The sequence below is a fragment of the Lampris incognitus genome, chromosome 6 (assembly GCF_029633865.1).
Source record: "Lampris incognitus isolate fLamInc1 chromosome 6, fLamInc1.hap2, whole genome shotgun sequence".
Classification (NCBI taxonomy): domain Eukaryota; kingdom Metazoa; phylum Chordata; class Actinopteri; order Lampriformes; family Lampridae; genus Lampris; species Lampris incognitus.
The window spans coordinates 19,413,084-19,429,648 of NC_079216.1; the positions used below are offsets into that span (position 1 = coordinate 19,413,084).

General features: G+C 44.6%; 2 protein-coding genes across 2 annotated transcripts in view; both read right to left on the reverse strand.

The window, feature by feature from the left end:
• Positions 1 to 12,163, reverse strand: part of rbl2 (retinoblastoma-like 2 (p130)) — a 28,246-nt gene extending 16,083 nt beyond the window's left edge. The window contains exons 1-5 of the mRNA XM_056281872.1: positions 11,877 to 12,163; positions 8,682 to 8,812; positions 7,241 to 7,441; positions 6,748 to 6,812; positions 3,181 to 3,309 (exon numbers count right to left, since the gene is read on the reverse strand). Coding sequence (XP_056137847.1) covers positions 3,181 to 3,309; positions 6,748 to 6,812; positions 7,241 to 7,441; positions 8,682 to 8,812; positions 11,877 to 12,014 — 664 coding nt within the window. The 5' untranslated portion in view covers positions 12,015 to 12,163. The remainder of the gene's footprint in view (positions 1 to 3,180; positions 3,310 to 6,747; positions 6,813 to 7,240; positions 7,442 to 8,681; positions 8,813 to 11,876) is intronic.
• Positions 12,164 to 13,337: 1,174 nt separating this feature from the next.
• Positions 13,338 to 16,565, reverse strand: part of rpgrip1l (RPGRIP1 like) — a 42,972-nt gene continuing 39,744 nt past the window's right edge. Inside the window, exons 25-26 of the mRNA XM_056281863.1 lie at positions 14,859 to 14,995; positions 13,338 to 14,636 (exon numbers count right to left, since the gene is read on the reverse strand). Of these exons, the coding sequence (XP_056137838.1) occupies positions 14,500 to 14,636; positions 14,859 to 14,995 (274 nt within the window). The 3' untranslated portion in view covers positions 13,338 to 14,499. The remainder of the gene's footprint in view (positions 14,637 to 14,858; positions 14,996 to 16,565) is intronic.

Sequence of the window (16,565 nt, forward strand, 5' to 3'; positions counted from 1 at the left end):
CAATGTCCACAGCCATCAGCATCTCATGGCGAATCTCATCTACACCCGGCACCTTGCCACTGAGGAGCTTCTTAACTACCTCAGAGACCTTTGCCAGGGATATGGGTGGGGCTTCCTCCGAGTCTTCAGACTCTACCTTCTCCACTGAGGACATGTTAGCCAAGTTAAGGGGTTCCTCAAAGTGTTCTTTCCACTGCTCGACAACATCCCCAGTCCAGGTCAACAATTTCCTTCCCTGGCTGAACACAGCCTGAGTCAAGCCCTGCTTCCCCTACCTGAGTTGCTGGATGGTTTGCCAGAACTTCCTTGAGGCCAACCAAAAAGTCCTCCTCCCACACCAGAGTTTTTGCTTCCACAACTGCCAAAGCTACAGCCCTTCTGGCCGCCTGGTATCTGTCTGCTGCTTCAGGGGACCCCTGGGCCAACCAAGCTTGAAAGGCCTCCTTCTTCAGCCTGATGGCTTCCCTCACCGCCGTTGTCCACCAGTGGGTTCTTAGGTTGCCACCTCGACAGGCACCGATGTCCTTATGATCACAGCTCCTACCTGCTGTATCTGCAATAGAGGCTTTGAACATGGTCCACTCAGACTCCATGTCCCCAGCCTCCCTCAGGATACACAAGAACTTCTTCCGGAGGTGGGAATTGAAGACCTCACAGACAGGGGCCTCCGCCAGACATTCCCAGTTCACCCTCACTACACGTTTGTGTTTGCCAGGTCTATCTGGCAGCCTTCCCTGCCATCTGATCCAACTCACCACCAAGTAGTGATCAGTTGACAGCTCTGCTCCTCTCTTCACCTGAGTGTCCAAAACATACGGCCACATAACTGATGATATGACCACAAAGTCTACCATCGATCTTCGGCCTAAGGTGTTCTGGTACCAAGTACACTTATGAACTACCTTATGTTCGAACATGAGGTTTATTATGGCCAATCCATGACTCAATGCACCACTCGGGTTCCGATCAGGGAAGCAGTTCCTCTCAATCACGCCCCTCCAGGTTTCTCCATCGTTGCCCACGTGAGTGTTGAAGTCCCCCAGCAGAACTATAGAGTCCCCAGGCAGAACCCTATCCAGACACCAACCAGAGACTCCAAGAAGGCCGGATATGCCAAACTGCTATTCGGTGCATAAGCACACAAAACAGTCAGAGCCTTCCCCCCAGCGACTCGCAGTTGTATAGAGACGACCCTCTCATTCCCCGAGGAGAACTCCAACATGGCAGTGCTCAACTGGGGGCTTGTGAGTATCCCCACACCCGCCCAGTGCGTGTCATCTTGGCCAACTCTGGAAAAGTAAAGAGTCCAGTCCCTCTCCAGGAATTTGGTACCAGAGCCCCATGGTATGTGTGGAGGTGAGCCCAACTATATCTAGTCGGTACTGCTCCACCTCCCGCACCAGCTCAGGCTCCTTCCTGCTAGAGAGGTGACATTCCACATCACAAGGACCAATCTGCAAAGCCAGAAGTCGGCACGCCCAGGTCCCCACCTTTGCCTGCTGCCCGGCCTGGACTGCATCCTACCCCAATGCTCATCCCTGCGTGTGGTGGGTCCACAGAGTGTGTTAACAAAATGTCCATACTAAAATCTAGACATTAAAGGTCCTTCTTGTAAAAAGTTGAATTTTTTTTTTTTAATTTCAAAAAATGTTTTATTCGCCCCCTTTGCTTGCATAGAATGGAAGTGAATGGGAGGTGAATATTCATCGATGTTAATTTCGTGCATGTGTGACCATAGCCTAACATAGAACCCCCCCTCCACAGAAAATAGTAAAATAAGTTGATAAAAAAAATGCTCTTCCAAGATACAGAATTTTTTTTGTACTTACATTGAAGTGCACCAAAAATTTAAGGGATGTCAGCAATATGAATCAATGAAAGAATAAAAACAAAAGAAAAAGGGAAATATACATATGTCTATGAACACATTAGGCTGTTCTTGATAAATAAGACAGAAATGGTTGCCAGATCTGAGAGGAACACTGTATCTTATCCTCTACATGTGTAATATGCTGGTCATTTCTCCTTGCCAGGCTTTAAAAAAGAGCATATCTACTTCTTTCTAGAGGGCTAAAATATTATTTTTTGCAACAACCATACCATATTGTGTTGTCTTTTGTTGATGCTGAGTTAGAGGTGATAAATGTTGGGTCCCGCCCAGAATGGCACAATATGGGTCTGGCATTATGACATAGGCCATGTAATATTTTACATGGCTCAAATCTTTATCATTACATTCCATGTTTTTCCTTGACTGTGAGAAGATGGATGGAGCCCAGGGTCAACTCAGTCAGGAAAAAAAAAAAACTCTCTCAGAGGTGAATCAACACTAAAATGAATTGTTCAAAACAAGTAGGTTGTAAATTTCAAACCACTTGTCCTGGGGTTTATGTTGCCAACTTCTCCAAAGTGCCCATGCAATCATAAATTGAAAAAAAAAAGTGGGTGCACACCTCCTCCTAAATCGTATAATTTATTAACACGCTAGAGAAATCCAGCAAAATCCACACAAATAACTGCACTGCCCTGTCCCACTTATAATGCCAAGTTTGACACATCTTCCCATTTCTTTATATATATATACATATATATATATATATATATATACACACACACACATATATACATATATATTAAAAAAATATATTTTTTGTATTTTTCCCCCCCAGTTGCATCCGGCCAATTACCCCACTATCCCGAGCCATCCTGGTCACTGCTTCACCCCCTCTGCCGATCCGGGGAGGGCTGCAGACTACCACATGCCTCCTCCGATACATGTGGAGTCCCCAACCCCTTCTTTTCACCTGACAGTGAGGAGTTTCACCAGGGGGACGTAGCCTGTGGGAGGATCACACTATTCCCCCCAGTTCCCACTCCCCCCTGAACAGGTGCCCCAACCAACCAGAGGAGGCACTAGTGCAGCGACCAGGACACATACCCACATCCGGCCTCCCACCTGCAGACACGGCCAATTGTGTCTGTAGGGATGCCCGACCAAGCCGGAGCTAACAGGGAGATTCGAACTGGCGAGCCCTGTGTTGGTAAGCAGCGGAATAGACCGCTACACTACTCGGACACCCACATCTTCCCATTTCTACTTCTGTCTAGGATGAATTCCTTTCATTAAGATTTATGCTGATAAACTACTATCATCGTTGAGCCGTGTATTAAGTTGGTTACCTTTGAAGGTTGGGTTCAGCAGGTCCTTCCTGGCGTTGCACAAGAGAGCATTGGTGAAGACTAGGTCAAGGGCACAGAGCAGCAGATGGTATGAGTTGACCAGGTCATCGCTGATCATAGGGAAGTTACCTATGTGGGTGAGGGTAAGGTGAGAGGGTGGAGAAAGGGAACCAGTGCAAAGGGGAGATGAGGAAAAAGAAAGAAAGAAATATTTATACTTATCACCTACACTCACCACGTGATGGAGATCTTGATCTTAAGTTGGTGCAGCACGAGAACATATAAACCCTACCGCTCAGTGCGGGCAGGCACCGACTTGTCTCATTACAGTGGCCTGCCAACACATCAGGTTCACACTACAAGGTGTGTGTGTGTGTGTGTTTTTATATGGTATGTGTGTATACTTATATTAGTAATGAAAGGGTTTAAAGGAGTAGCCCAAGGGTTAGAAAAGCAGGCTCAAGCCACAAAGGCTTAAATCCCATGACTGGCTGAGAGAATATGGGAGTTTTCAAATCAGTGAGTAACTTTCTCCTCTCTGTCTATGACTGCTGCTGATGTGCTTTTGAGCAAGGAACTTACCCTCCAGCTGCCCCAGTGAGTAAGTGTACATTATTATGAGCAAGAAACAGAGTGTTGCTTAAACAGAGCACGCATACTCAGTGAGAACCTTCTAGAGTATTGAATACTTAAATAGAAAAAAAAATGATGCCAGGCTAATGCTAACAAGCCTCTGCATGCCCTTTTGTTAGGCCTATTATAAGTCTCTCTCTCCCTCTCGCTCTGTCTCTGTCTCTCCCTCTCTGTCTCTCTCTCTCATCCCTGTTGGCACCTTACTGTCTGCCAGAAGTGCCAGCCTGTCAGCTCAGTTTAGCAAGCAACCTTTAAAACCCTCCGCATAAGAAATAGATGTGACTGAGTGATAGAGGTTGTTTGTTTGTTTCGGTCTGATCTGTACATTCTCACTGCCCGTTTATTCTTTCTGCCACGTCTGAGGCATTTTCGATAATACCAGCATCGACCTTGTAGTCAGACTCAGCACCACCATTCAAAAGTAATGTAAAACTAGAAACAAGCATGTACTCAGCTTGAGCTTATAATGTAAAATACCTGCAACAAGCCTACGGTACGCCCTACCAGTCAGAAGTACCGTAATACTAGCATAAAGCTTGTAGTCAGCTTCACCACTCAAAGTTAATACTAGCTTAAAAACTTGTGGGTAAACCATTCTGCACTAATATGACACTAACATCAAACCAACAGTAGGGTGAACCAGTAAGAGGTAATAAACCACTGGTGTCCAGCTCCATGATTCAGAAGTGTTATATATCAACATTAGAGTCAATACCATTGCAGCTGTTTCACAGTGGTTGAAGGGTGTACTCCAAAGTGTTCCTTCTCTTCCCTCTCACACTACTACTCCTCTCTTACCAGGAAATAAACTGATGAGCCAAAACATTATGACCGCCTGTCTAATATGCTGTTGGTCCTCCTTGTACCAAAACAGCGCCGACCCGCTGAGGCATGTAGTCTACAAGACCCCTGAAGGTGTCCTGTGGTATCTGGCACCTAAACATTAACAGCAGATACTTCCAAGTCGTGTAAGTTGCGAGGTTCACAGTGGATTGGACCTGTTGGTGCAGCACGTATCACAGATGCTCAATGGTATTGAAATCTGGAGAATTAGGAGGCCAGGGCAACAACACTTCATCATGTTCCTCAAACTATTCCTGAACAATGTGTGCAGTGTGGCAGGGTGCATTATCCTGCTGAAAGAGGCCACTGCCATCAGGAAATACCACTGCCTTGTCTGCAAAGATGTTTACGTACACTACCGTTCAAAAGTTTGGGATCACCCAAACAATTTTGTGTTTTCCATGAAAAGTCACACTTATTCACCACCATATGTTGTGAAATGAACAGAAAATAGAGTCAAGACATTGACAAGGTTAGAAATAATGATTTGTATTTGAAATAAGATTTTTTTTACATCAAACTTTGCTTTCGTCAAAGAATCCTCCATTTGCAGCAATTACAGCATTGCAGACCTTTGACATTCTAGCTGTTAATTTGTTGAGGTAATCTGGAGAAATTGCACCCCACGCTTCCAGAAGCAGCTCCCACAAGTTGGATTGGTTGGATGGGCACTTCTTTGAGCAGATTGAGTTTCTGGAGCATCACATTTGTGGGGTCAATTAAACGCTCAAAATGGCCAGAAAAAGAGAACTTTCATCTGAAACTCGACAGTCTATTCTTGTTCTTAGAAATGAAGGCTATTCCATGCGAGAAATTGCTAAGAAATTGAAGATTTCCTACACCGGTGTGTACTACTCCCTTCAGAGGACAGCACAAACAGGCTCTAACCAGAGTAGAAAAAGAAGTGGGAGGCCGCGTTGCACAACTGAGCAAGAAGATAAGTACATTAGAGTCTCTAGTTTGAGAAACAGACGCCTCACAGGTCCCCAACTGGCATCTTCATTAAATAGTACCTGTTAGAGCCTGTTTGTGCTGTCCTCTGAAGGGAGTAGTACACACCGGTGTAGGAAATCTTCAATTTCTTAGCAATTTCTCTCATGGAATAGCCTTCATTTCTAAGAACAAGAATAGACTGTCGAGTTTCAGATGAAAGTTCTCTTTTTCTGGCCATTTTGAGCGTTTAATTGACCCCACAAATGTGATGCTCCAGAAACTCAATCTGCTCAAAGAAGTGCCCATCCAACCAATCCAACTTGTGGGAGCTGCTTCTGGAAGCGTGGGGTGCAATTTCTCCAGATTACCTCAACAAATTAACAGCTAGAATGCCAAAGGTCTGCAATGCTGTAATTGCTGCAAATGGAGGATTCTTTGACGAAAGCAAAGTTTGATGTAAAAAAAATCTTATTTCAAATACAAATCATTATTTCTAACCTTGTCGATGTCTTGACTCTATTTTCTATTCATTTCACAACATATGGTGGTGAATAAGTGTGACTTTTCATGGAAAACACAAAATTGTTTGGGTGATCCCAAACTTTTGAACGGTAGTGTAGTTACGTATATTGTGGCATGTGTAAATTTGACACAACATATGTGTCAAATTGGCCACATGAATGGCCAGACTCATGGTTTCCAGGCAGAACATTGCCTAGGGCATCACACTCCCTCCACCAGCTTTTCATCTCCCCACAGTGCATCCTGGTGCCATCACTTCCCCAGATAAATGGCACACACATACACGGCTGAAGTATAATTCAATACCGTTTAACATATTTCTGTTCTTCATACTGAGGTAACTTCTGCAATATCTCTCTTGCTTACAGACAGTGCATACTGCATATGTCATCACCTGCTGACACATATTGTACCACAGACATACTGAAGTTATGGATTTGTGTGATAACAAAAACAATGCAGAAAATTTGCTGGTCACAGATTATCCTCCACACTGTCCACATCTATTGGCCAGGTATTTCAGCTAGTGATCCTTTGGTGACAAGCCTCCATTCTAAAATGTTGTGCCACTGATGAAGGCTTCCTGTTATGTCTCGTTCTGGTGTGACACAGAACAAACCCTGGGCGGTTGGTTACCTTTAGCATGGACGAAGAGAATCCAGCAGAAGTTGAAGACCTCAGACACAGTGCATGGATGTCTTCTACAAAGTTAAAATGAATGGGAAGAAAAGTCGGCCTCAGTCATGGACTTCCAAACACTTACAGCTACAAGTCTGAAGACCGTCATTTAACTTATTGACACCTATGGAGTCTTTATGGCCTGTTATTGATGGCAGAGTAATAGGGAACTGTTAAGCAACATTTCCATAGTAAGCCACAGTATATTGGAAATTTTCATCAGCTATCAGCCAATCAGATAGATCACAACAATCAATGACATAATTCACCTACACACAGACAAATATACTACAAAACTGAAAGATATACAACCGTTTCATGCATTGTAAGTAATACTGGATAGTAGTGACAGCTAAACGCCGCCAATACAACGTGTTAGTTGAGGTGTGAAGTTGAGCACATTGTGGTGAGGTCCAAGTTGAACGCGTGCTGTATGTAAACCGACTCATACCTCTGTTTGCGGCTGCGGTGAACCCGGGGTGGCTCCTCTGAGGGGGCCTTGAAGATGGCTTTGAAGATGGGCACGTACTTCTTGAAGATGACGGCCGACACGGTGAAATTCCTCTCCAGCTTCTCAGTGCTTTGGCGGAAGTCCTGGGGCAGGTTGGCCATGTCCTGCCACTTTTTCATCTTACTGAAAAACTCAATCAGGCTGAAGGGAAACAAGAGTGTAGAGAACTGACAACAGCCGCAAGCCACCTGTAAACTAAAACACCAGTGAGGTTGTATGTGTTGTGGGCACGTCACATACACACATCCAAAATACTGATCAAGTGCTTTATCTGAAATGAATGAGCCAGACAGCTAAAAGTGGAGAGGAGCCAGCCAAAAACTGGATTGTTCCATTCTTGGCTGGTTTATTCAGCTATATTTTGACTTCAGCTGGTCACCATCAGGCATGTACCGGTGTCAATATCTTGATATGCTTGATATATTGGAGGTGAAGTTGAATTTTTGCATAATAAACCTCTCATGGTGCACGAAACTTGTGCATTGGTAATGGTATATTTGATATTTATGGTAACACCGTGAGAGACACTTTGACATACACTAACAACTGCTAAGGGTGCTTTTTTTTTTTGGATTGAATTTTCCCTCCTTTTTCTCCCCAGTTGTACCCGGCCAATTACCCCACTCTTCCGAGCCATCCCAGTTGCTGCTCCACCCCCTTTGCCGATCCGAGGAGTGCTGCAGACTACCACGTGCCTCCTCTGATACATGTGGAGTCTCCAGCCCCTTCTTTTCACCTGACAGTGAGGAGTTTCACAAGGGGGATGTAGCGCATGGGAGGATCACGCTATTCCACCCAGTTCCCCATCCCCCCCGAACAGGCGCCCTGACCGACCAGAGAAGGCGCTAGTGCAGCAACCAGGACACATACCAACATCCGGCTTCTCACCCGCAGACACAGCCAATTGTGTCTGTTGGGATTCCCGACCAAGCCGGAGGCAACACGTGGATTTGAACCAGCGATCCCTGTGTTGGCAGGCAACGGAATGGACCGCTATACCATCCGGATGGCAGAAGAGGTGTTTTTCTTACCTAAATCTATATGTGGGCGGTAAAATTGTGTGTTTGTGTCAGAATCAAGCGAAACCTGTGTTTAGTCGATTTCAAAGTTGAATCTTGTCTCAAAGGACAAGTGTCACATGTCACCAGAATTGGTCAAAATAGTGACTTTATCCCTGAAAACAGGGCGTCCTCCTTTATTTCATAGACTTCAAGCGTGAGGAAGAGTTTGTCTTCAGTGAACCAATAAGCCAACACTTAAAACACCACATGGATGCCAACAACTTCATTTTGAACCTACATCAGAACAATAACTACAATAAAGAGGTTGTATGGTCAAGAAGACACTTGGTGTTGTGTGTCCAGATGCACCGTGGGTCTACCTCTGCTCTGAGCAGCGTAGGATTCTGGTCAATGACACGTAGTTCCCCTCCGCTGTGCCCTTGCCAACAGTTGGCACTGAAGACCTACAGGCCACATAGAGAGCACATGCCAGCCAGTGCAGCTCACTACCCTGTGAGAGAGAGAGAGAGAGAGAGAGAGAGAGAGAGAGAGAGAGAGAGAGAGAGAGAGAGAGAGAGAGAGAGAGAGAGAGAGAGAGAGAGAGAGAGAGAGAGAGAGCGAGAGCGAGAGCGAGAGAGAGAGAGAGAGAGAGAGAGAGAGAGAGAGAGAGTGCTGTTAACATTTATATGGACTGTGCTCTGGTGATACAAATGTGTTGTGTTGATTTGTTTGTTTTCAACTCATGAATTGAGTTGCAGAGACAAAGAGAGAAAGTGAGGAATTAAAATGATTGGGTGAAAAACAAAGATCCCACATAAACACAACATCCTCACATGGACACAAAGACAACGGTATGCAAACACACACAGTACAAATAGATACCTGAGTTTAGTATGCAATGTTATATTCTGCTGATCCGGGGAGGGCTGCAGACTACCACATGCCTCCTCCGATACATGTGGAGTCGCCAGCCGCTTCTTTTCACCTGCCAGTGAGAAGTTTCACCAGGGGGACGTAGCGCATGGGAGGATCACACTATTCCCCCCAGCCCCCCACCCCCACCCCAAACAGGCACCCTGGCCAACCAGAGGAGGCGATAGTGCAGTGACCAGAACACAGACCCACATCCGGCTTCCCACCCGGAAACACGGCCAATTGTGTCCATAGGGATGCCCAACCAAGCTGGAGGTAACATGGGGATTCGAACTGGCGATCCTCATGTTGGTAGGCAATGGAATAGACGCTACACTACCCGGACGCCCTATGTGGTGTATTTTAACGTGTACTGCATGTGCTTGTTTGCAGTCAAGTCGCTAGCTTATAAATAAGTATTTGTATTCTGAACTGAGAAAGAATTCCATGGATTGCCATTTTTATTGCAATCACTACTGCCATAGTAGGCTACATCTATGATTGTATTGCTGAATACAATATTGAATTGCTGAGTGGGATAAGCGGTTTGGATAATGGCTTGATGGCTGGATGCTTTGGCAGTATTTACAAAAAGAAAAATTTCTCGCCAATAAAGCAACTTTGACAGAAAGATCAGGGAGTGAGCTGGGCAGGCGGGTAATGCAGTTTAAAGAAGACTAAGGCACCCCTAACGGATGGCTACTGTGTACCCTGCACGGCCATATGTCCGGCTTTTAGTGTGGTTTCTTTATTTACACATGTAAAAAAAAAAGATACAATATGTAATTTGAAAAAGAATGTGCAGGAGAACTGCCTAAAAACCCTCAAGGTCTTGAAAAGTGACATTCTCCAGGCCGCATACTACAAGAAACAACCATAGCAATGCGGGATGCACAATTTGTATGTATAAATCAGTAATCCCACACAACAAGAGACGGAGACATGGTTCAGCACAGCAGCCGACAACAACGTTGACACCCATGTTACAGCATTACAATGAATCAGTCAGTCACAAGACACACACACACACACACACACACACACACACACACACACACACACACACACACACACACACACACACACACACACACACACACACACATCCATGATACATACAAGTATACACAAACAGTATCATTAACAGACTAAGATCATACACTCATATGATATGGCTTAGAGTTTTCATAAGACAAGAAAGATAAAGGAGAAAATAAACACAAATAATATATTTTAAAAAAAAGAAAAACAAGCGATATTCATAATAGGCCTTTTCAGCTCTCTCTCCGGCATCCGGCACAACGTCTGGACGGACGCCTATTTGTCCTTTTGGTGGCACTGAATAAAAATCGTGCGGGCTCGTAAATCCACTCTCAGAGTACCAGAGCGCCCTTCGTTACATGGCCTCTTATTGGCTAGCGTGAGGGAAGTCTGCGTTTTGATTGGCTAATAGTGCGGCGCGGACGTTCTGAAAGTGTCCAAAGGAGTTGAATCAAGTGCAACTGGACTTGGTATATATCCGTGAAGACGTTTCGCCTCTCATCCAAGAGGCTTCCTTAGTTCGTGCCTTTCTGACTAGACTTGGTCTAGTCAGAAACGTCTTCACGGATATATACCAAGTCCAGTTGCGCTTGACTCAACTCCTTTGGATAACCATGACCTGGATGAATGAGAAGATTCACAGACATGTTCTGAAAGTGTAATCGCAGTTATTTTCAACGTCAACGTGATTATTTGGCAGTTTATTGGCTGATGTCAAATCAATGATCGATTATCTCCGCGGGTTAATGTGTAAACGTTCACATTAATTTGTAAACGCTGACCGTAAAAGTCAGTCAAAATGCAGAAACGAAAGTCTGTATACAATCATGACGAACAGCGCCGAAGATGAATTCCGTGCGTTTTGCAAAGCTTTGCCGAGCTGACGTTGATGTGAGACGCAAAGGGAAGGGAGCTATTGAACGGCATGCAACAGCGCGTGAAAACAAGTATGATAGCTGGTCAAATATCAGCCTTCCCCATCCTCACCCGCCGCCTAGGGAGAATCCGAATCCGAATACTTTATTCATCCCCGAGGCCACCAAATTGGGTCGGAGTGAGTGAGAGATGGGGTGTAAGAGAAAATGAGAGAGCGCTACAGTGACAGAGAGGGGAAATGGTGTGAGAGGCGGGGGGGGGGGAGAGACTTTTTATAGACAGGTAAAACTACCATCTGACAGTTTATCATCACTCGGAGCAAGTGGTGTCTGCGCCATGTTGGAAATCCTTCCCTCTAGTGGTCTGTGATTATACCAACACAATTATTTGCAATAATATCCGTGTCAAAACATTCGCTGTGGTACGTATTTACACGTTTGTTTATATATATATATATATATATATATATATATATATATATATAAGCATATATTTGACAACTCTTAAGATGCGTCAAAAAGATTTATGCGTATTGACCCAAATTCTTTTTGTGCGTAACTATAAGCGGTCAGTTTACATGACTATAACACCAACCTAACAGTAATTCCAGCTCGTAAGTGAGAAAGCGTTTGGGAGGCAAGGAAGAAACGAAAAGCGTAGATCCACGCTAACTACATATTAGTGCACGCCAGAGCCGGTTGAAGCAGCGGATGCACAACACAGTGAAAACACGGACACTTATCTACCTCCAGTGTGAAATTTCGGCTTATGTTTTCGTAGCTCTTCCATGCCTCGCTGCTCGCGTCCTCGTCCATATTCAGGGCTCGGCAGAGATCTTCAAATGCCGTTCTTGCTTTCTGCAGAAAGTCGTCCTCATCGCTCATTTTGACTGTTCAAAAACAAGCAAGACAGCCGCGGTTTACGAACGAAATGACGACGCCCACAAAGAAAAGAGACTAACTTTGCGCGGCTGGTTTCAAACCATTCACGTAAAAATGTTATTATCGTGTTATTAGGTATACGGTCCTGTACGGTGTAGCCATTTAAATGTCCTTTGAGTGACAGCTACGACGTGGCGCAGCACATCTCCGCTGAAGACGTCGGCTCGGTAGTTCCAACGTACCTTTCGCTGCGTGTTTTCTTTGAGAATTCCGAAACGTACGTACCAGTTGACCACGCCTACCAAATTTGCATTGTAGCGTATGAATGGGTGGGCCGAGAGCCTTTCAAACACAAACGTCACTTCCGGTAGTTTGTTTGTTTTTATGCCCTCGTCCCGCAGCCCGCAAGATTCCTCCCGCTTAGGGCGATAAAACCGATAAAACATGTTAAATCCGTCAAAGAAGCCGATTTACGAAGCGTGACGCGTCAAGTCGACACAGCATAGCGTCACATTTAAACTTAGGGAGATTGTCACGCCATGGTAGAGAAAATAAATGTTTTGATTAAAGTTTTGAGTCAACATGCCAAATCATGAGATATTGCTTGATGAGACCCCCCCCATTTTTACTCTATTTACAAACTAGAGCAGTTTCTCCGTCCATCGCCATAACTAAGATCAAGACTGTCAAAATGGCGGACTACATATTATAGCCTACCACATATTTTTTTGAGTTTCCTGTGTAGACTTTGTCTCAGAACAGAAACATAAAAATGCATTCCACCTAAAATGTATAAATGTTTTCACATCTTGCACATAGATTCAAGTTATCTCTCCGCTGCAGAAATGACATGGGAAGAACATTTGTGTCACACTCCATCCACTGTAGCTATTATGAGAATTCAGGGAATAGCATGAACACATCAAAGATGTGATCCACAATTCATTGGTGCTTCAACTGCATTTGATGGTGTGTTATCCCACTGACGACTGTTTTCCAAAAACAATTCATTCACCCAATGGCTTATTTACCCAGAGTAGGTAAGGCCCTGGGCAGACAGCCCCCATGTCAGCCTTCTCAATTCACCAGAGGCACTTTCACTTTCAACCAGTCAAGTACAAAGAGGCTCTTTACATTTGGCTTAAACCAAACCTAAAGTAGCTTTACACCTGCCTTAAATGACCTGCGACTGTTAAAACTGGCCGGTGTTTGACAGGTGGCTTATCTGTCAACCTCAGGTACAGTGGATCTTACAAAAATGGTTTAATATTTTCACCGTTCCCTTGTAAATGGAAGAGGCTGACAGAAGAAATAAAAAATCCACATCACTGTATTTTTAAAATTACACCAACAATGTTTTTACATAAAATCTGTCTAATGGTAAAAATATATCACACACAGTAGTGGTAATGTACAAAATGCAGGACAGGACAGCTTTGAATATTGTCAAAGTTATTAATTGATCAAATACATTCTCAGCATGACAGTGTATTTTAACACTGCACTACCTTGACAAATGACAGCATATTAAGGCTCATGTATTCGCCACAGCAATGACACATTTTCACTTGTTTTGCCTTCTGGATGGTGTTAACTTCCCACCGTATTCATCGATAGAGGAGGTTCTCAAGTATCAAGTCTTTAAATTGTGCATCCTTCCACAGTGCTCACAGTTTCTGCATGTTGAATGTGTATGTACAGTGACACTGACGGTCAAGCACCAAGAGCGTGCCGGTTTTTTTTTTTCAGTTAATCTCGATACCAGCTGATTTCTAGTCACTCCCTTCTCCGGTTGAGGTTTGCTAATTAAGTATATAGTGACTGGATAGAATGATGCAAAGCATAGACATGGCCAACTATACAGCACAGCTGAAATCCACCTGTCTACTGTCAAATGTTTTGACTGTGCTGTTTTGCTCTGTCTCCTTGGACTTGCCATTCCACTGATTACTTAAGCACCATGAGTTTTTCCATCCATCCATTATCCAAACTGCTTATCCTGATCTCAGGGTCGCAGGGATGCTGGAGCCTACCCCAACAGTCATTGGGCGGCAGGCGGGGAGACTCCCTGGACAGGCCGCCAGCCCGTCACAGACCATGAATTTTCATACTCAATATTTAACATTAATATATTAAATATAATTTATTTCATATTTAATATTTTCATATTCAAACATTCAATAGAATATTGACCCACTTTACCTTCCACAACATCTGATTGGCTTCAAACCAGATGTTTCATTTGAAAGAAACTGAACTACTGAATCTGGTTCATCTTAAAAAAATGACTGAAAGTATCCATCAGATATACATGTGTTCCATGTTTTTATATGATAAAACATCAGGCAACATTCCAAGTGAAGTCCTTAAGTGAAGTTTTATATGATTGTGAACCTATGTATTACCACATCCAACACATTTATTGCTTATTTACTGTACTGTGCAGCGCAATGTGCTGTATTAAAACAACTGTGATTCTGTGCTGCCTTTACGTTGCTGGTTGGAGTGAAGAGATGGAGGTGTGGTCATGGGTGTGGTCCTCTATGATGGACCGCAGAGCCTCCAGTCCTTCCACAGACACGATCAGACTGCCCACTACTACGCTGCTGTCCTCTACATCCACCACTACACAAGTCGAGAGAGAGAGGGAGAGAGAGAGAGGGAGAGAGAGAGAGAGAGAGAGAGAGAGAGAGAGAGAGAGAGAGAGAGAGAGAGAGAGAGAGAGAGAGAGAGAGAGAGAGAGAGAGAGAGAGAGAGAGAAAGAGAGAGTGAGAGAAGGCTTCTACAAAGAACAAGCTTATAGGCCTAAAGATAAATGTTTGTGTGCTTTTGTGTGTATTTGCTAACCATTTAGGCTGGTCTCAATCAAGTCCTGCTGTTTCTCTATGATTTCAGAGATCCTGAGATAGGCCATGCCCACATCCTCACATTCTCTCTCTTGCTCTTCTTCCTCTGGTGGCTCGCTCACCAAAGTGAACCGGATACTGTCCAATCACAACAGGTTAGTTAGTGTTAAAGAGTTCCTGTTAAATAAACAAGCGCTTTAAACAAATAGGTTTGTCAAAAAGTGCACTACATAGAGCCAGAAACACAAAATGTTACGATTCTTAAAGATATGGGGACAGACCTTGTATGTATATAATCCAGGTAAGAAAATCACAGAAAGGGTAATCAGTTCAGCTGGACACAACATTTATTGAGAGAAACATTTCATCACTCATCTAAGTGACCTCTTCAGCCTCAACTGACTGCAGGTATCCCCACCCTTATAAACAACACAGTGGCATAACGACCGAAAACAACGATCGGTTTCATATGCAAATTGCCATGACCATTAACTAGCGTTTCAATGACAACGTGTACCATTCACCGAGGATTGGGGAATAGTTGCAACAGCAGCATTGTAAAATGGAGACAGTGTATTCTTAACCCCCCTCGATTCAGGGATGGTCATTCCCTCTTCACAGATGGCTTATTTGACTCCCCGGTCAAACCAGCATTCTTCCCTATCAAGGATGTGCACATCCTCATCTCTGAAGGAGTGGCCATTGGCCTGTAGATTCCCTAATCCACTGTGAATAGTACACATGGCCATTGTAACTTTAGTTAATGGTTACTGCAATCTGCATATGAATCAGGAATCAGGAATACTTTGTTGTTTCATTTCATGAAACAACATATCGTTTCCCCCAGCCCACAGCAGTGCAACACAAAGACAAAAACACATATCCAAAACCTACAAGAACTCCAAGAACACATACTAACACATATATCTAAACTAACACATATATCCAAACTAAAAAAAAAAGAACAAAAAAACTAACAAAAAAAAAATCAATGTCCAAGGGAACGAACGCCAGGATGACTGTCAGAACTGCCAGTCTGCATGGGCAGTTAGCTTAGCCTGCCCCACTTCTGCATCCTGTCAGACCGCCCTCGGTGCTTCCTCCTCGGGTGCAGTTCCAGGAAGGGCTGTGGTCCTTCGGCCCACCGGACACAGCAGAACAGGCTCACCCAGCCGATCCAACACCAACTCTAACAGCTAGACACCCTCGACATACCTCCCCGCACTCCACACGACGACATCAAAAACACCACAGTCAACATCAGGCGAGGCCGCCGCCAGACCGCCCTCAGTGTTATCAGAACTGCTGGTCTGCCTGGGCTAGCAGTTAGCTTAGCCTGCCCCGCTTCCACGTCCTGTCAGACCACCCTCGGTGTTACCTCCTTGGTTGCAGCTCCAGGCAGGGCTGTGGTCCCTGGGCCAACAAGATGCAGCAGACCAACCTCTCCCTGCCACTCCAGCACCAGCTCTCCCAGCCATCAAACGAAGACAAAACTGAAATGCAGACGTGGACAAAGACACTGCATAGACGGTACTGGGTGAGGCTGCCGCCAACGTGAATTCACGCCGCCATCTTCTCACACCGGTACTGGGTGAGGCCACTGCAAACATGAATTTGCGCTGCCATCTTCCCACACCGGTACTGGGTGAGGCCACTGCAAACATGAATTTGCGCTGCCATCTTCCCACAGCGGAAGCGGAAATGCTTA